General features: G+C 50.7%; 1 protein-coding gene across 7 annotated transcripts in view; it reads right to left on the reverse strand.

Moving 5' to 3' along the window:
- The window catches only part of IFT172 (intraflagellar transport 172), a 553,694-nt gene that overhangs the window by 164,942 nt on the left and 367,429 nt on the right, over positions 1-21,323 (reverse strand). For all 7 annotated transcript variants that reach the window (XM_063914906.1, XM_063914909.1, XM_063914907.1 and 4 more), the window contains exon 30: positions 1,657-1,799. In XM_063914906.1, the coding sequence (XP_063770976.1) occupies positions 1,657-1,799 (143 nt within the window). The remainder of the gene's footprint in view (positions 1-1,656; positions 1,800-21,323) is intronic.

Consider the following 21,323-nt stretch of genomic DNA (forward strand, 5'->3'; position numbering starts at 1 on the left):
CAACACTGTGCCCACCACTCAGCTCAGTGCCCACCACTGTTCCAGTCACTCTGCGCCCACCCCTCAGCTCAGTGCCCACCACTGTTCCAGTCACTCTGCGCCCACCCCTCAGCTCAGTGCCCACCACTGTTCCAGTCACTCTGCGCCCACCCCTCAGCTCAGTGCCCACCACTGTTCCAGTCACTCTGCGCCCACCCCTCAGCTCAGTGCCCACCACTGTTCCAGTCACTCTGCGCCCACCCCTCAGCTCAGTGCCCACCACTGTTCCAGTCACTCTGCGCCCACCCCTCAGCTCAGTGCCCACCACTGTTCCAGTCACTCTGCGCCCACCCCTCAGCTCAGTGCCCACCACTGTTCCAGTCACTCTGCGCCCACCCCTCAGCTCAGTGCCCACCACTGTTCCAGTCACTCTGCGCCCACCCCTCAGCTCAGTGCCCACCACTGTCCCAGTCACTCTGCGCCCACCCCTCAGCTCTGTGCCCACCACTGTCCCAGTCACTCTGCGCCCACCCCTCAGCTCTGTGCCTACCACTGTCCCAGTCACTCTGCGCCCACCCCTCAGCTCTGTGCCTACCACTGTCCCAGTCACTCTGCGCCCACCCCTCAGCTCAGTGCCCACCACTGTCCCAGTCACTCTGCGCCCACCACTGTTCCAGCCACTCTGCGCCCACCCCTCAGCTCAGTGCCCACCACTGTTCCAGTCACTCTGCGCCCACCCCTCAGCTCAGTGCCCACCACTGTCCTAGTCACTCTGCGCCCACCCCTCAGCTCAGTGCCCACCACTGTCCCAGTCACTCTGCGCCCACCCCTCAGCTCTGTGCCCACCACTGTCCCAGTCACTCTGCGCCCACCCCTCAGCTCAGTGCCCACCACTGTCCCAGTCACTCTGCGCCCACCACTGTTCCAGCCACTCTGCGCCCACCCCTCAGCTCAGTGCCCACCACTGTTCCAGTCACTCTGCGCCCACCCCTCAGCTCAGTGCCCACCACTGTCCTAGTCACTCTGCGCCCACCCCTCAGCTCAGTGCCCACCACTGTCCCAGTCACTCTGCGCCCACCCCTCAGCTCTGTGCCCACCACTGTCCCAGTCACTCTGCGCCCACCCCTCAGCTCTGTGCCCACCACTGTCCCAGTCACTCTGCGCCCGCCACTGTTCCAGCCACTCTGCGCCCACCCCTCAGCTCTGTGCCCACCACTGTCCCAGTCACTCTGCGCCCACCCCTCAGCTCTGTGCCCACCACTGTCCCAGTCACTCTGCGCCCGCCACTGTCCCAGTCACTCTGCGCCCACCCCTCAGCTCAGTGCCCACCACTGTCCCAGTCACTCTGCGCCCACCACTGTTCCAGCCACTCTGCGCCCACCCCTCAGCTCAGTGCCCACCACTGTTCCAGTCACTCTGCGCCCACCCCTCAGCTCAGTGCCCACCACTGTCCTAGTCACTCTGCGCCCACCCCTCAGCTCAGTGCCCACCACTGTCCCAGTCACTCTGCGCCCACCCCTCAGCTCTGTGCCCACCACTGTCCCAGTCACTCTGCGCCCACCCCTCAGCTCTGTGCCCACCACTGTCCCAGTCACTCTGCGCCCGCCACTGTTCCAGCCACTCTGCGCCCACCCCTCAGCTCAGTGCCCACCACTGTTCCAGTCACTCTGCACTCACCAGTTCTCAGCTGCATGATCTATAGCGGTCTCCAGCAGGTTGAATTTGATGAGCAGTTTCACAGCTGCCTCCCCACCAAGGCTCTTTGCCCAGAGATAGGCGACATGTTTGTGAGCATTGGCTCCGCCATGTGTTTTAGACACCTACCATAAAAAGAAAAGGAGTGCGGTTATAAGGCCATATAGACATTAAGTGTTCACTAATCACACAGTAATCAGCCAGGCTGCCCGGAAGACTGGGATAGTAACTGTCACACGGCGCTCAGCTGACGCAAACGTATTTATATGAGAATGAACAGAAAAGCAAATAATACTGGTGAGTAGACCAATACCTACAATGTCTGCAAACAAGCCTAGCGCTAGTCTCCAGAGGAGGGATATTAGGTAATAATACTGCTCAGTATACTTATACCTACAACGTCTGCAAACAAGCCTGGCGCTAGTCTCCAGAGGAGGGATATAAGGAAATAATACTGCTCAGTATACTTATACCTACAATGTCTGCAAACAAGTCTGGCGCTAGTCTCCAGAGGAGGGGTAAAAGGAAATAATACTGCTCAGTATACTTATACCTACAATGTCTGCAAACAAGCCTGGCGCTAGTCTCCAGAGGAGGGATATTAGGTAATAATACTGCTCAGTATACTTATACCTACAATGTCTGCAAACAAGCCTAGCGCTAGTCTCCAGAGGAGGGATATTAGGTAATAATACTGCTCAGTATACTTATACCTACAACGTCTGCAAACAAGCCTGGCGCTAGTCTCCAGAGGAGGGATATAAGGAAATAATACTGCTCAGTATACTTATACCTACAATGTCTGCAAACAAGCCTAGCGCTAGTCTCCAGAGGAGGGATATAAGGAAATAATACTGCTCAGTATACTTATACCTACAACGTCTGCAAACAAGCCTGGCGCTAGTCTCCAGAGGAGGGATATAAGGAAATAATACTGCTCAGTATACTTATACCTACAATGTCTGCAAACAAGTCTGGCGCTAGTCTCCAGAGGAGGGGTAAAAGGAAATAATACTGCTCAGTATACTTATACCTACAATGTCTGCAAACAAGCCTGGCGCTAGTCTCCAGAGGAGGGATATTAGGTAATAATACTGCTCAGTATACTTATACCTACAATGTCTGCAAACAAGCCTGGCGCTAGTTTCCAGAGGAGGGGTAAAAGGAAATAATACTGCTCAGTATACTTATACCTACAATGTCTGCAAACAAGCCTGGCGCTAGTCTCCAGAGGAGGGATAATAGGATTTTATTACCTACCGGTAAATCCTTTTCTCTTAGTCTGTAGAGGATGCTGGGGTCACCATTAGAACCATGGGGTATAGACGGGATCCGCAGGAAACATGCGCACTTTAAGACTTTGAAAGGGTGTGAACTGGCTGCTCCCTCTATGCCCCTCCTCTAGACTCCAGTTATAGGAACTGTGCCCAGGGAGACGGACATTTCGAGGAAAGTATTTATTGTTAAACTAAGGTGAGATACATACCAGCTCACACCTCAACCATGCCGCAGAACATGGCATTCAACAGAAAACAGGCCAACGGCATGAACAATTGCAGCAACAGGCTGACAATAAACGTAACACAACATATGTGTAACCATAACTATTAACTGCAGATACAGAACGCACTGGGACGGGCGCCCAGCATCCTCTACGGCAGGCATTCCCAACCACGGTCCTCAAGGCACACCAACAGTGCAGGTTTTAGTGATATCCAGGCTTCAGCACAGGTGACTTAATTAGTAGCTCAGTTATTTTGATTTAACCACCTGTGCTGCAGCCTGAATATCACTAACACCTGCACTGTAATAGGCCCTACACACTTGGCGATATTCTGAAAGATATGAACGATCTCGTTCATAAATGAACGAGAACTCGTTCATATCTTTCAGTGTGGAGGCTCCAGCGATGAACGATGCGCGTCCCCGCGCTCGTTCATCGCTGGTCCCCCGTCGGCTGTACATGCAGGCCAATATGGACGATCTCGTCCATATTTGCCTGCACTTCAATGCAGCCGGGTGACGGGGGGAGTGAAGAAACTTCACTCCCCCCGTCACTGCCCCCCCGCCGCCGGGTTGCTCGTCGGCCGTATCCGCCGTCGGGCACCTCGGCGGCACATCGCCGAGTGAGTAGGGCCCTTTAGTGTGCCTTGAGGACCGTGGTTGGGAATGCCTGTTCTACAGACTGAGAGAAAAGGGTTTACTGGTAGGTATTAAAATCCTATTTTCTCATACGTCCTAGAGGATGCTGGGGTCACCATTAGAACCATGGGGTTATACCAAAGCTCTAGAATGGGCGGGAGAGTGCGGACGACTCTGCAGCACCGATTGACCGAACTTAAGGTCTTCATCGGCCAAGGTGTCAAACTTGTAGAACTTTGCAAAAGTGTTTGACCCCGACCAAGTAGCTGCTCGGCAAAGTTGCAATGCCGAGACCCCCCCGGGCAGCCGCCCAGGATGAACCCACCTTCCTAGTGGAATGGGCCTTCACTGATTCCGGTAATGGCAATCCAGCCGTGGAATGGGCCTGCTGAATCGTGTTACAGATCCAGCGCGCAATGGTCTGCTTGGAAGCAGGACACCCAACCTTGTTGGGAGCATACAGGACAAACAGAGCTTCTGTTTTCCTAATCTGAGCCATTCTGGCGACATAAATCTTCAAAGCTCTGACCACATCCAGAGATTTTGACTCAACGAAGGCGTCAGTAGCCACAGGCACCACGATAGGTTGGTTTATGTGGAAAGAGGAAACCACCTTCGGTAAAAATTGTTGACGTGTCCTCAATTCAGCTCTATCTTCATGGAAGATCAAATAAGGGCTCTTGTGAGACAAGGCCGCCAACTCAGACACCTGCCTTGCAGATGCCAAGGCCAACAGGATGACCACTTTCCAAGTGAGGAATTTCAACTCCACCTTCAGTAAAGGTTCAAACCAATGTGATTGAAGGAATCGCAACACCACATTAAGATCCCATGGTGCCACTGGAGGCACAAATGGAGGTTGGATGTGTAAGGCTGAACTTCTGGAAGGGAGGCCAATTGTTTCTGAAAGAAAATCGATAAGGCTGAAATCTGAACCTTGATTGAGCCCAATTTTAGGCCAGCATCCACACCTGCTTGTAGAAAATGGAGAAACCGTCCTAGCTGAAACTTCCGTAGCAGCCTTCTTGGATTCACACCAAGACACATATTTTCTCCAAATACGGTGGTAATGTACAGACGTTATCCCTTTTCTGGCCTGAATAAGTGTGGGAATGACTTCACTGGGAATACCCTTACGGGCTAGGATTTTGCGCTCAACTGTCACGCCATCAAACGTAGCCGCGGTAAGTCCTGATACACGCACGGCCCCTGTTGTAACAGGTCCTCGCGCAGGAAGAGGCCAGGGATATCCGATGAGTAAGTCCTGAAGATCTGGATACCAAGCCCTCCTTGGCCAGTCTGGAACAATGAGGATCGCTCGGATCTTTGTTCTTCTTATGATCTTTAGAACTTTTGGAATGAGAGGAAGTGGAGGGAATACATATTATGATTATTATTACATTTTATTTATAAGGCGCCACATGTGTTTCGCAGCGCCGTACAAAGGACAGTACAGGGAGACAAAACTTAGCATTACAGTAAACAAATAACAGAAATAGAGTACAGGTAACATAGAGCACCACAATACTCATACATAATACAGCTAAGATGTAAGTATTGAAGGAGTGATCATCATACTACTAGAGGCTGGTGGCCATAGATGGAGATGAGCCTTTACTAGCAGGGTAAAGATGGTCTTTGAGTAGGGGAAAGCTGCGAGTGAAATGTGTCGAGACGAGGGCTTAGATAACTAGAGGAAAGAGGGCCCTGCTTTGAAGAAATGAAAATCAAGTGGGGAGGGGCGACAGACAGATGACAAGAGGTGCAGGCAAGCGGGAGTTAGCCTGATGGCAGTATGCTAGCAAAGCTGAGATGTTCCCGGCATGAGGCAGGGGGTGGAGGCACAGCTTCAGGACTAGGTTATGCATTGGAGGGGTACGCTTTGATAAATAGGTGGGGTTTTAGTGCCCGTTTGAAGCTTTGCAAGGTCGGGGAGAGTCTAATGGAGCGGGGGAGTGCGTTCCACTGAAGGGGTGCAGCACGGGCATAGTCTTGAACATGAGCATGGGAAGCAGTGACCAGGGCGGTGGAGAGACGACGGTCATTGGTCGACCGTAGGGGACGGGAGGGAGTATGAAGGGAGAGGAGGTTGGAGATGTAGGGAGCAGTGGAATTAGAGATGGCCTTGTATGTGAGGGTGAGGAGTTTGAAGAGGATTCTGTAGGGGAATAGGAGCCAGTGTAGATTTTGGCGAAGGGGAGTGGCAGATGCGGTGGGAGAGGAAGATAAGCCTAGCTGCAGAGTTTAGGACAGATTGGAGGGGACCAAGATGGGAGCAAGCGAGGCCAGTGAGGAGAACATTGCAGTAGTCAAGTCGTGAGATGACCAGTGAGTGGATGATGAGTTTAGTTGCACTCTGGGAGAGATATGGCCTGATACGAGCAATGTTGCGTAGCTGGAAACGACAGGATTGTGCCGGAGCTTGGATGTGGGGTGCAAAGGAGAGGGAGGAGTCAAGAGTGACACCCAAGCAGCGGAGTTGGGGAACGGGGGAGATGGTGGTGTTGTCAACAATGATAGAGATATTGGTTGGGGGTGTTGCTCTGGATGGGGGGAAGATGATGAGTTCAGTTTTGTCCATGTTGAGCTTCAGAGAGCGCTCAGACATCCAGGAGGAGATTGCGGAGAGGCAGCTGGAAACCTGAGAGAGGACAGAGGGGGACAGATCAGGAGAGGAGAGGTAGAGTTGTGTGTCATCAGCATAGAGGTGGTATTGAAGGCCAAAGGAGTTAATGAGCGCACCCAGGGAAGAGCTGTACAGGGAGAACAGAAGGGGTCCAAGGACAGTACCCTGAGGGACACCAACAGGAAGGATGGAAGGGGGTGAGGTGGTGCTGGAGGCAGACACAGAGAAGGAGCGGTTAGTGAGGTAAGAAGAAAACCAGTCAAGGACAGTGCTAGAGAGGCCAGCGTTTTGGAGTGTGTGGAGGAGGAGAGGATGATCTACGGTGTCAAAGGCAGCAGAGAGGTCCAGAAGGATGAGCAGAGAGAAGTGGTCCTTGGATTTGGCCGAAAGCAGGTCATTGGTGACTTTCACCAGGGCAGTCTCAGTTGAGTGGAGTGGGCGAAAGCCAGATTGTAGTGGATCGAGGATGGAGTTGTCAGAGAGGTGGCTTGCGAGACGGCTGTAGACCAGTCGTTCAAGTAATTTGGAGGTGAAAGGGAGAAGAGAGATGGGGCGGTAGTTAGTGGGTGATGAGGGGTCAAGGTTGGGTTTTTTGAGAATAGGTGAGACCAGAGCATGTTTGAATGGCGAGGGGAAGATGCCGGTAGAGAGGGACAGGTTAAAGAGGTGAGCAAGGTGGGAGCATGCAGTGGGGGAGAGGGAGCGGAGAAGACTGGAGGGAAGGGAGTCCAGGGGGCAGGTGGAGGGGGGGAGGGGATAAGATGAGGGAGTGGACTTCCTTTTCTGAAGTGGGACGGAAGGAGGACAGGATGGGATAGATGGAGGGGATGGATAGAGGGGGCAGGGGGGTAGCAGAGGGGTGACGGCGGGAGATGTCGTGTTGGATGTCCTCAATTTTGGAGATGAAGAAGGAGGCAAAGTCAGTGGCAGTGAGGGAGGATGGGAGGGGAGGAGGCGAAGGAGAGTGTTGAAAGTTTCAAAGAGACGGCGTGGACAGGAGGACTGAGAAGAGATGAGTGCTTGGAAAAAGGATTGCTTGGCGAGGGAAAGAGCAGAGCTGTAGGAGGAGAGAATAAACTTGAAATGGAAGAAGTTCGGCAGAGAGTGAGATTTCCTCCAGGAGCGTTCAGCGGAGCGTGAGCATATTTGTAAGAATCGTGTTAGTGTGGTGTGCCAGGGTTGGGGTTTGGAGCGGCAGAGGGGGACAGAGGAGAGGGGGGCCACAGAGTCGAGAGCAGCGGTTAGGGAAGAGTTATAGAAGGAGGCTGCCTGGTTGGGACAAGTCATAGTGGAAAGAGGAGAGAGGAAAGTCTCGAGGGAGGACATGAAAGTGGGGTTGAGAGACCCGAGATTGCGTCTGGTGGTGGTGGGTCTGGGCGTGGAGAGGAGGCAGGAGGATGAGAGGGTGAAAGAAAGCAGATGGTGGTCAGAGAGAGGGAAGGAAGAGTTGGAGAAATCAGAGAGATCGCATCGGTGGGTGAAGACAAGGTCGAGGGAGTGGCCGAGATTGTGAGTAGGGGTGGAGGTACTGTTAAAGTCGAAAAATATTGTAATGCATATACCCTGTACTAACCCCATGCACATGCCCGCTGCTCGTGCACTCAGTCCGCCGTGCGTGCACATATCCGCAATTTGCGTAGGATCGCTCCTCCGATCATGCGCGTGGTATGGGTATTTACGGCGGAGTTTGTGAGCGCGTAGAGGGTTATTAGAACATTACATATTTAACCCAAATAGTGCATTTTGTACACATAGTTCCCCTACACCACATCAGCGAGTATCTACAGTTTAAACAGTTCCAGGACTAAGGGATTCGCCTTTGCATGATAGGAGGGGACAGACGAAGGTTGGAAGGTGATGTCTAGTATCCAGCTGTAGGGTATTTTAAGGGTAACATTCCGGTGTTGGTTAGAGAAAGATCGCATGTTCCAGCGTATAGTTATGTGCAGAAGTAGAATATAGATATTAACTGTATTTACTGTATATTATGTATGCGGCGGGAATCCAGTGGATACCACCCACCAGAGCAGTTGGGGAAAGACATCGCCCATCTTTTCAAATCAACCTATGACCTCTCCTGTAATGAAAAGACACATCTCAGTGTCCAATGGACAATGAGATTACAGTGACCATTGTATTGTGTATGTAAGTTGTGTATAAAAAGCCCATTGTTGCCTGGCTGGTCAGAAGACTCTGAACGCTTTCTACCTGACAAGCGGAGGACCGGCCGGGTTGCGCTTGCGAACATTCTCACGTATGTACATTCTCTATAGCCATTACTCTGTTTTAGATTTATCTTGTTAGCCTGTAGTGTATGATTTGTACTGTTTTACCTTTTGATATAATCCACGGTGGCCTTAGAACCCTGTGGTTTCAACTACAAATCAGTGTTGTGTCCTCACTTTCCTGCAAAGGTTTAAAAGCATATTTATCTGTATAAGGTTTATAAGTATTGATAAGGTGTACGCACTGCGGGTACTTTATACCGTCAGCGCTACTTAAGGTTTAAGGTATAACATCGTTGCAGTACTTTGCTGCTAAGGGTTTAAAGTGTAATCATATCATTGCATTGTATCACTAACAAGGTTTAAAGGTTATCAATTGTGTGTGCGCGCGCGCTGTGCGTACTCCTTACACTCAGCGCGGCGTGTGTACGCCAAGTACGTACCACGTGCGGGACTCTGTACGCAAATAGCGTACAAAGTGCGTAGCACGTGTATTCAGTCTAGCGGCCATAGCGGCTCCACGGTAATAGTGTTTCTCTGACGTCCTAGTGGATGCTGGGAACTCCGTAAGGACCATGGGGAATAGACGGCTCCGCAGGAGACTGGGCAAATCTAAAGAAAGAATTAGGACTGTCTGGTGTGCACTGGCTCCTCCCCCTATGACCCTCCTCCAAGCCTCAGTTAGATTTCTGTGCCCGGCTGAGCTGGATGCACACTAGAGGCTCTCCTGAGCTCCTAGAAAGAAAGTATAATTTAGGTTTTTTATTTTACAGTGAGACCTGCTGGCAACAGGCTCACTGCACCGAGGGACTAAGGGGAGAAGAAGCGAACCTACCTAAGTGGTGGTAGCTTGGGCTTCTTAGGCTACTGGACACCATTAGCTCCAGAGGGATCGCACACAGGACCCGACCTCGTCGTCTGTTCCCGGAGCCGCGCCGCCGTCCCCCTTACAGAGCCAGAAGCAAGAAGGTCCGGAAAATCGGCGGCTGAAGACTTCTGTCTTCTCCAAGGTAGCGCACAGCACTGCAGCTGTGCGCCATTGCTCCTCATGCACACCACACACTGCGGTCACTGATGGGTGCAGGGCGCTGGGGGGGGGGCGCCCTGAGCAGCAATAAATAACACCTTGGCTGGCAAACTGACACCATATATAGCCCCAGAGGCTATATAGGTGTATATTAACCCCTGCCAGAAATCTTAAAATTGCGGGAGAAAGCCCTCCGAAAAAGGGGCGGAGCCATCTCCCTCAGCACACTGGCGCCATTTTCCGCTCCCTGGCTCTCCCCTGCAGTCCTGCACTACAGAAGGGTAAAAAAGAGAGGGGGGGCACAAATTTAGGCGCAGTATAATATATATATGCAGCTATAAGGGAAAACACTCTTTATAGGTGATATCCCTGTGGTATATAGCGCTCTGGTGTGTGCTGGCATACTCTCCCTCTGTCTCCCCAAAGGGCTTTGTGGGTCCTGTCCTCTGTCAGAGCATTCCCTGTGTGTGTGCTGTGTGTCGGTACCACTGTGTCGACATGTATGATGAGGAAAATGATGTGGAGGCAGAGCAAATGCCTGTAAGTGTGTTGTCACCCCCTGAAGGGTCGACACCTGTGTGGATGGACTTATGGAAGGAATTACGTGACAGTGTCAGCTCCTTACATAAAAGGTTTGACGACATAGGACAGCCGGCTACTCAGCTTGTGACTGTTCCAGCGTCTCAAATGTCATCAGGGGCTTTAAAACGCCCGCTACCTCAGATGGCAGACACAGATGTCGACACGGATACCGACTCCAGTGTCGACGACGATGAGACTAATGTACCCTCCAATAGGTCCACCCGTTACATGATTGAGGCAATGAAAAATGTATTACACATTTCTGATGATACCCCAGGTACCACAAAAAAGGGTATTATGTTCGGTGAGAAAAAACTCCCAGTAGTTTTTCCTGCATCTGAGGAATTAAATGAGGTGTGTGAGGAAGCGTGGACTTCCCCCGATAAGAAATTGATAATTTCTAAACGGTTATTGGCAGCGCACCCTTTCCCGCCAGAGGATAGGTCACGTTGGGAAACATCCCCTAGGGTAGATAAAGTGCTTACACGTTTATCAAAACAGGTGGCACTATCGTCTCCGGATACGGCCGCCCTAAAGAATCCTGCCGATAGAAAGCAGGAAGCTACCCTAAAAGCTATATATACACACACGGGCATTATATTGCGACCAGCGATTGCTTCGGCATGGATGTGCAGTGCTGCTGCTGCGTGGTCAGATTCCCTGTTGGATAATATTGATACCCTGGATAGGGACAATATTTTGCTGACAGTAGAGCATATAAAAGACGCTGTCTTATACATGCGTGATGCACAGAGGGATATTTGCCGGCTGGCATCAAAAATAAGTGCAATGTCCATTGCCGCCAGAAGGGGGTTATGGACTCGGCAGTGGTCAGGTGATGCCGATTCAAAAAGGCACATGGAAGTTTTGCCTTATAAGGGGGTGGAACTGTTTGGGGATGGTCTTTCAGACCTCGTTTCCACAGCTACGGCTGGGAAATCGACATTTTTGCCACAGGCTACCCCACAGCAAAAGAAAGCACCGTATTATCAAGTACAGTCCTTTCGGCCCAAAAAACACAAGAGGGCTCGAGGCGCGTCCTTTCTGCCGAGAGGCAAAGGTAGAGGGAAAAAGCTGCAGCATACAGCCAGTTCCCAAGAGCAAAAGTCCTCCCCCGCGTCCGGTAAGTCCACAGCATGACGCTGGGGCTTCACAGGCGGACCCGGGTACGGTGGGGGCCCGTCTCAGAAATTTCAGCACACAGTGGGCTCTCTCACAGGTGGATCCCTGGACCCTTCAAGTAGTATCTCAGGGGTACAGGCTGGAATTCGAGACGTCCCCCCCCCCCGCCGTTTTCTAAAATCTGCCTTACCAGCAACTCCCTCTGCCAGGGAGGCAGTGTTGGTGGCTATCCAAAAACTGTATTCACAGCAAGCGATTATCAAGGTACCCCTCCTTCAGCAAGGAAAGGGTTACTATTCCACGTTTGTGGTACCGAAACCGGACGGTTCGGTGAGACCCATCTTAAATTTAAAAGCCTTGAACACTTATATCAAAAGGTTCAAGTTCAAGATTGAATCGCTCAGGGCGGTTATTGCGAGCCTGGACGAGGGGGATTACATGGTCTCCCTGGACATCAAGGATGCGTACCTACATGTCCCCATTTACCCCCCTCACCAGGAGTACCTCAGATTTGTGGTACAGGACTGTCACTATCAGTTCCAGACGCTGCCGTTTGGGTTATCCATGGCACCGAGGGTCTTTACCAAGGTAATGGCCGAAATGATGATACTCCTTCGCAAGAAGGGAGTTTTAATTATCCCGTACTTGGACGATCTCCTGATAAAGGCGAGGTCCAAAGAACAGTTGGTAGTGGGGGTAGCACTTTCTCGGGAAGTGCTACAACAGCACGGCTGGATTCTCAATATTCCAAAGTCACAGCTGGTCCCGACGACACGTCTTCTGTTCCTGGGAATGATTCTGGACACAGACCAGAAAAAAGTGTTTCTTCCAGTGGAAAAAGCCGAGGAGTTGTCATCTCTAGTCAGAGACATCCTAAAACCGGGACAGGTGTCGGTACATCAATGCACACGAGTCCTGGGAAAGATGGTAGCTTCGTACGAGGCAATTCCATTCGGAAGGTTCCACGCAAGGACTTTCCAGTGGGACCTGTTGGACAAATGGTCCGGGTCCCATCTCCAGATGCAACAGCGGATAACCCTGTCGGCAAGGACCAGGGTGTCGCTGCTGTGGTGGCTGCAGAGGGCTCATCTACTAGAGGGCCGCAGATTCGGAATACAGGACTGGGTCCTGGTGACCACGGATGCCAGCCTTCGGGGCTGGGGGGCAGTCACACAGGGAAGAAATTTCCAAGGACTGTGGTCAGATCAGGAGATTTCGCTTCACATAAATATTCTGGAGTTAAGGGCCATCTACAATGCCCTAAGCCAAGCAAGGCCCCTGCTTCAGAACCAGTCAGTACTGATCCAATCAGACAACATCACGGCGGTCGCCCATGTAAACAGACAAGGCGGCACAAGAAGCAGGAGGGCAATGGCAGAAGCCACAAGGATTCTCCGATGGGCGGAAAATCATGTGTTAGCACTGACAGCAGTGTTCATTCCGGGAGTGGACAACTGGGAAGCAGACTTCCTCAGCAGGCACGACCTCCACCCGGGAGAATGGGGACTTCATCCAGAAGTCTTCCAAATGCTGGTAAACCGGTGGGAAAGACCACAGGTGGACATGATGGCGTCCCGCCTCAACAAAAAGCTAAAAAGATGTTGCGCCAGATCAAGGGACCCTCAGGCGATCGCTGTGGACGCTCTAGTAACACCGTGGGTGTACCAGTCGGTTTATGTGTTTCCTCCTCTGCCTCTCATTCCCAAGGTACTGAGAATAATACGAAGGCGAGGAGTGAAAACTATACTCGTGGTTCCGGATTGGCCAAGAAGAGCTTGGTACCCGGAACTTCAAGAGATGCTTTCAGAGGACCCTTGGCCTCTGCCGCTCAGACAGGACCTGCTGCAGCAGGGGCCCTGTCTGTTCCAAGACTTACCGCGGCTGCGTTTGACGGCAGTGCGGTTGAACACCGGATCCTGAAGGAAAAGGGTATTCCGGAGGAAGTCATTCCTACCCTGATCAAAGCCAGGAAGGATGTCTCCGCAAAACATTATCACCGCATTTGGCGAAAATATGTTGCTTGGTGTGAGGCCAAGGAAGGCCCCAACAGAGGAATTTCAACTGGGTCGATTCCTGCATTTCCTGCAAACAGGGGTGACGTTGGGCCTCAAATTGGGGTCCATTAAGGTCCAGATTTCGGCCCTGTCGATTTTCTTCCAGAAAGAACTGGCTTCCCTGCCTGAAGTTCAGACTTTTGTCAAGGGAGTTCTGCATATTCAGCCTCCTTTTGTGCCCCCAGTGGCACCTTGGGATCTCAATGTGGTTTTGGAGTTCCTGAAATCACATTGGTTTGAACCACTTAAGACTGTGGATTTGAAATATCTCACGTGGAAAGTGGTCATGCTGTTGGCCCTGGCTTCGGCCAGGCGTGTGTCAGAATTGGCGACTTTGTCCTATAAAAGCCCTTATCTGATTTTCCATATGGATAGGGCAGAATTGAGGACTCGTCCTCAGTTTCTCCCGAAGGTGGTATCAGCGTTTCACTTGAACCAGCCTATTGTGGTGCCTGCGGCTACTGGGAACTTGGAGGATTCCAAGTTACTGGACGTAGTCAGGGCCCTGAAAATTTATGTTTCCAGGACGGCTGGAGTCAGGAAAACTGACTCGCTGTTTATCCTGTATGCACCCAACAAACTGGGTGCTCCTGCTTCTAAGCAGACTATTGCGTGCTGGATTTGTAGCACTATTCAGCTGGCGCATTCTGCGGTAGGACTACCGCAGCCTAAATCTGTAAAAGCCCATTCCACAAGGAAGGTGGGCTCATCTTGGGCGGCTGCCCGAGGGGTCTCGGCTTTACAACTTTGCGGAGCTGCTACTTGGTCAGGGGCAAACACGTTTGCAAAATTCTACAAATTTGATACCCTGGCTGAGGAGGGCCTGGAGTTCTCTCAGTCGTCCGCACTCTCCCGCCCGTTTGGGAGCTTTGGTATAATCCCCATGGTCCTTACGGAGTTCCCAGCATCCACTAGGACGTCAGAGAAAATAAGAATTTACTCACCGGTAATTCTATTTCTCGTAGTCCGTAGTGGATGCTGGGCGCCCATCCCAAGTGCGGATTGTCTGCAATACTTGTAAATAGTTATTGTTACACAAATCGGGTTATTATTGCGAGCCATCTGTTCAGAGGCTCCTTTTGTTATCATACTGTTAACCGGGGTTCCTACCACGAGTTATACGGTGTGATTGGTGTGGCTGGTATGAGTCTTACCCGGGATTCAAAATCCTTCCTTATTGTGTCAGCTCTTCCGGGCACAGTGTCCTAACTGAGGCTTGGAGGAGGGTCATAGGGGGAGGAGCCAGTGCACACCAGATAGTCCTAATTCTTTCTTTAGATGTGCCCAGTCTCCTGCGGAGCCGTCTATTCCCCATGGTCCTTACGGAGTTCCCAGCATCCACTACGGACTACGAGAAATAGAATTACCGGTGAGTAAATTCTTATTATCTAGAGGTATAGCTTTATGGTTTAAGATAATATCGACATTATCAGTACATACACCGACTGAAACACCCACGGTGTCACCAGAGCATCCACTGCAATAGCTTGAGGGTCCCTTGACCTGGAACAATATCTCTGAAGCTTCTTGTTGAGACGAGAAGTCATCATGTCTACATGAGGAGTTCCCCAACGACATGTCACCTCTGCGAAGACTTCTTGGTGGAGGCCCCACTCTCCTGGATGGAGATCGTGTCTGCTGAGGAAGTCTGCTTCCCAGTTGTCCACTCCTGGAATGAAGACTGCTGACAGAGTGCTTGTATACTTTTCCGCCCAGCGGAAAATCCTTGTGGCTTTTGTCATCGCCGCTCTGCTTTTCGTTCCGCCCTGACGGTTTATGTACGCTACCGCTGTTACATTGTCCGACTGGATCAGTACAGGCAGATCTCGAAGAAGATGTTCCGCTTGTAGGAGGCCGTTGTAAATGGCCCTTAGCTCCAGAACATTTATGTGGAGACAAGTTTCCTGACTTGACCATCTTCCTGGGAAGTTTGCTCCCATTGTGACTGCCCCCCAGCCTCGGAGGCTTGCATCCGTGGTCACTAGGATCCAGTCCTGTATCCCAAACCTGCGCCCCTCTAGGAGGTGAGAGCTGTGCAGCCACCACAAAAGTGATACCCTGGTCTTGGAAGACAGGATTATCCTCTGGTGCATGTGTAGATGGGACCCGGACCACTTGTCCAACAGGTCCCACTGGAACACTCTGGCATGGAACCTGCCAAACTGAATGGCCTCGTAGGCCGCAACCATCTTCCCCAGCAACCGAATGCATTGATGGATTGACACTCCTGCTGGTTTCAGAATTTGTTTGACCAGCCTCTGAAGTTCCAGAGCCTTTTCCACAGGAAGAAAGACTCTCTGTAGTTCTGTGTCCAATATCATTCCCAAAAACGACAACTGCGTCGTCGGAATCAACTGTGATTTTGGCAAGTTTAGGAGCCATCCATGTTGTTGAAGAACTGTCATGGAGAGTGCAACGTTTCGGACCAACTGGTCCCTGGATCTCGCCTCAGGAGATCGTCCAAGTATGGGATAATTGTGACTCCTTGCTTGCGAAGGAGAACCATCATCTCCGCCATCACTTTGGTGAAAATCCTCGGAGCCGTGGATAGATCAAACGGCAACGTTTGAAATTGGTAATGACAATCCTGAATTGCAAATCTCAGGTAAGCCTGATGCGGAGGATAAATGGGAACATGTAAGTAGGCATCTTTTATGTCCACAGACATCATAAAATCCCCTCCCTCCAGACTGGAGATCACTGCTCGGAGAGACTCCATCTTGAATTTGAATCTCTTTAGGTAGAAATTAAGGGATTTCAGATTTAGGATTGGTCTGACCGAGCCGTCCGGCTTCGGGACCACAAACAGGCTCGAATAAAAACCTTCCCCCTGTTGTGACTGGGGAACCTTGACGATAACTTGATTTTGACACAATTTTTGTATTGCGTCGCAAACTACCTCCCTGTCCGGAAGAAAAGCTGGTAAAGCAGATTTGAAAAAACGACGAGGGGGGACGTCTTGAAACTCCAGCTTGTACCCTTGGGATACTATTTCTAAAATCCAACGGTCTAGGTTCGAACGAACCCAAAACTGACTGAAGAGTGTGAGACGGGCCCCCACCGGTGCGGACTCCCGCATAGGAGCCCCAACGTCATGCGGTGGAATTGGCAGAAGCCTGGGAGGACTTCTGCTCCTGGGAGCCTGACTAGGCTGGAGATCGTTTACCTCTTCCCCTTCCTCTAGTAGCAAGGAAGGAAGAACCCCAGCCCTTTCTGAATTTATTGGGCCGAAAGGACTGCATCTGATAATGGTGCATTTTCTTTTGTTGTGGAGGAACATAAGGTAAAAAGGACGACTTACCCGCGGTAGCCATAGATACCAAATCATCAAGGCCGTCTCCAAATAAGGCCTTACCTTTATATGGTAGAGATTCCATACTTTTCTTGGAGTCAGCATCAGCATTCCATTGGTGAATCCACAACGCACACCTAGCTGAGACTGCCATGGCATTGGCCTTTGATCCCAAAAGACCAATATCTCTCGCAGCTTCCTTAAGGTATGCTGCAGCGTCCTTGATATAACCCAGCGTTAAGAGGACGCTATCCCTATCTAGGGTATCTATATCAGATGACAAGTTATCTGCCCACTTTTCGATTGCACTACTTACCCACGTAGACGCAATGACAGGTCGGAGTAGTGTACCCATGGTCACATAAATGGACTTCAACGTAGTTTGTTTACGATCCGCAGAATCCTTAAGGGCCGCCGTGTCCGGTGACGGGAGAGCCACCTTTTTATACAAACGAGACAAAGGCCTTGTCCACAGTGGGGGGTGACTCCCACTTTTCCCTATCCGTTAAGGGAAACGGATAAGCCGCAATAATTCTTTTGGGAATCTGAAACTTTCTGTCAGGACCTTCCCAAACTTTTTCAAATAGCGTGTTCAGTTCATGAGAGGGAGGAAACGTTATCTCAGGTTTCCTTTCTTTATACATACAGACCCTTTTATCAGGGACAGCTGGGTCCTCAGTGATATGTAATACATCTTTAATCGCCACAATCATGTACTGAATGCTTTTTGCCAATTTTGGGTCTAACCTGGAATCACTATAGTCGACACTGGACTCAGTGTCCGTGTCGGTGTCAGTGTCTGCCAATTGGGTCAACTTACGTTTTTGTGACCCTGAGGGAACCTGAATTTGGAATAACATATCTTCCACAGATTTCTTCCATGCATGGGTCTGCGACTCAGACTTATTTAACCTCTTACTAATAAGAGCCACATTAGCATTCAAGGCGTTCAACACATTTACCCAGTCAGGTGTCGGCGGTGCCGACAGGGTCACCCCCGCAGCCGTCTGCGTCCCCAATACAGCCTCCTCCTGGGAAGAGCCTTCAGCCTCAGACATGTCAACACTCGTGCACCAAACACCCACAGACACACCAGGCATATAGGGGACAGACCCACAGTAAAGTCTGTCAGAGAGACACAGAGGGGATTTGCCAGCTCACAACCCAGCGCCTAATCACCGGTTCTGAAACACTAAAGAATGCCCCAGACCTGCAGCGCTTTATATTAAATATATACTGCACCAATATTTCTGTGCCCCCCCTCCGTTTTGCACCCCGATACTTATTCAGAAGTGTGAGGAAGGACCAGCGTCTCTGCAGCCTGTGTAGAGGAAAATGGCGCTGAGCTGTGAGGACGAAGCTCCGCCCCCTTAATGGCGCGCTTCAGTCCCGCTTTTTTTCTTCTTGATCTTCTTCTACTCGCCTGTCTTCTGACTTCTGGCTCTGTAAGGGGGGTGACGGCCGGCTCTGGGAGCGAGCATCTAGGCGTACCTAGCGTTCAAACCCTCAGGAGCTAATGGTGTCCTGTCAGCAGAAGCAGAGCCTTTGAACTCACTGGAAGTAGGTCATACTTCTCTCCCCTTAGTACCACGAAGCAGGGAGACTGTTGCCAGCAGTTCTCCCTGAAAATAAAAAACCTAACATAAGTCTTTTTCAGAGAAACTCAGTAGAGCTCCTCAGAGTGCATCCAGTCTGCCTGGGCACAAGTCTAAAACAGGAGTCTGGAGGAGGGGCATAGAGGGAGGAGCCAGTTCAAACCCTTTCAAAGTCTTAAAGTGCCCATGTCTCCTGCGGATCCAGTCTATACCCCAGCATCCTCTAGGATGTATGAGAAAAAAGGAAATAATACTGCTGAGTATACTTATACCTACAACATCTTCAAACAAGTCTGGCGCTAGTCTCCAGAGGAGGGATATAAGGAAATAATACTGCTCAGTATACTTATACCTACAATGTCTGCAAACAAGCCTGGCGCTAGTCTCCAGAGGAGGGATATAAGTAAATAATACTGCTCAGTATACTTATACCTACAATGTCTGCAAACAAGCCTGGCGCTAGTCTCCAGAGGAGGGATATAAGGAAATAATACTGCTCAGTATACTTATACCTACAATGTCTGCAAACAAGCCTGGCGCTAGTCTCCAGAGGAGGGATATAAGTAAATAATACTGCTGAGTATACTTATACCTACAACATCCACAGACCAGCCTGGCGCTAGTCTCCCGAGGATAAGTTTAAGCAAATCATTTGTTTTGTGAGACTCTCCCTGGTGACCCAAATGCATTATCTGGAAATAATCACCCGCTTTTATCCCGGTCAGACTCCATTTCGGCCCTGACAGATGTTACAGACCGGAAACAGATGGAATGATCCAGAAATCATCACCCGCTTATATTTACTTATTAACTGTTTCTTATATAGTGCAGCAAATTCCGTTGCGCTTTACAATTGGAAACAGTGATAACACAGAGCAGAGTAATAACAAACCGTCATAGATGTAGGCAGGGATGGACTGGGGACTCCATCCGGCCCTGGCATACGTGCGCTAAAGGGCGCGCGGACACTGCAAATGGGGGGGTGTCGTGAGTCAGGGGGCGTGTTCTCGCGGCACGCGCCATATTGCTTAGCAACGGGGCATGTCTTTCAGCGGCGGCAGCAACAAACCAGAGAGCCGGGAGCTGCGCTAAGCCTTCCTGGCTCTCTGTGGACCGGATCGGCCCACCAGCCCATCTGGCATGTGCCAGAAGTGCCAGATGACATGTCCGGCCCTGGAGGTAGGAGGGCCCTACTCGCAAGCTTACACTCTATAGGGAAAATAGGATTTTAATACCTACCGGTAAATCCTTTTCTCTTAGTCCGTAGAGGATGCTGGGTATGCTTCAAGAACCATGGGGTATAGACGGGATCCGCAGGAGACATGGGCACACTATAAGACTTTGAATGGGTGTGAACTGGATCCTCCCTCTATGCCCCTCCTCCAGATTTCAGTTATAGGAACTGTGCCCAGGGAGGCGGACATTTTGAGGAAAAGGATTTATTTAATTATTTTAAACTAAGGTGAGATACATACCAGCTCACACCACTAACACGCCGTACAACATGGCATTCAACAACAACGCATGCAACGGCATGACCAACATCAGTCACAGACTGACTGAACTCAACGCAACATGAGCGTAACTATAACCAAACTGCAGACACAGCCCGCACTGGGCGGGCGCCCAGAATCCTCTACGGACTAAGAGAAAAGGATTTACCGGTAGGTATTAAAATCCTATTTTCTCATACGTCCTAGAGGATGCTGGGGATGCTTCAAGAACCATGGGGTTTATACCAAAGCTCTAGAACGGGTGGGAGAGTGCGGATGACTCTGCAGCACCGATTGACCAAACAAGATGTCCTCCTCAGCCAGGGTATCAAACTTGTAAAACTTTGCAAAGGTGTTTGATCCCGACCAAGTAGCAGCTCGGCAAAGCTGTAATGCCGAGACCCCTCGGGCAGCCACCCAGGATGAGCCCACCTTTCTGGTAGAATGGGCCTTCACCGATTTCGGTAATGGCAATCCTGCCGTAGAATGAGCCTGCTGAATCGTATTACAAATCCAGCGTGCAATAGTCTGCTTAGAAGCAGGAGCCCCAATCTTGTTGGGAGCCCACAGGACAAACAGAGCCTCTGTTTTCCTAATCTGCGCCGTTCTGGCGACATAGATCTTCAAAGCTCTGACCACATCGAGAGACTTTGACTCCGCCAGGGTGTCAGTAGCCACTGGCACCACAATAGGCTGGTTAACATGAAATGATGAAACCACTTTTGGCAGAAATTACTGACGAGTTCTCAACTCCGCTCTATCAGCATGGAAAATCAAATAGGGGCTCTTGTGAGACAAAGCCGCCAACTCAGACACTCGCCTAGCAGACGCCAAGGCCAACCACATGACCACTTTCCAAGTAAGGAATTTTAACTCAACCTTGCGCAAAGGTTCAAACCAATGTGATTGCAAGAATTGCAACACCACATTAAGGTCCCATGGTGCCACTGGGGGCACAAAGGGAGGTTGGATGTGCAGCACGCCTTTAACGAAGATCTCAACTTCTGGAAGAGAGGCCGATTCCTTTTGAAAAAAGATCGACAAGGCCGAAATCTGAACTTTAATAGAGCCTAACTTTAGGCCCGCATCCACACCTGCTTGTAGGAAATGGAGCAAACGCCCCAGGTGAAATTCTTCCGTAGGAGCCTTCTTGGATTCACACCAAGACACATATTTTCTCCAAATACGGTGGTAATGCTTTGCCGTTACTTCTTTTCTAGCCTGAAGAAGTGTAGGAATGACTTCCCTGGGAATACCCTTTCGAGCTAGGATTTGGCGTTCAACCTCCATGCCGTCAAACGCAGCCACTGTAAGTCCTGAAACACGCACGGCCCCTGTCGTAACAGGTCCTCCCGAAGAGGAAGTGGCCAGGGATCTTCCATGAGCAACTCCTGAAGATCTGGATACCAGGCCCTTCTTGGCCAATCCGGAACATTTGGAATGAGTGGAAGTGGAGGGAACACATAGACCGACTGAAACACCCACGGTGTC

Source organism: Pseudophryne corroboree, chromosome 4, assembly GCF_028390025.1.
Source record: "Pseudophryne corroboree isolate aPseCor3 chromosome 4, aPseCor3.hap2, whole genome shotgun sequence".
NCBI lineage: Eukaryota > Metazoa > Chordata > Amphibia > Anura > Myobatrachidae > Pseudophryne > Pseudophryne corroboree.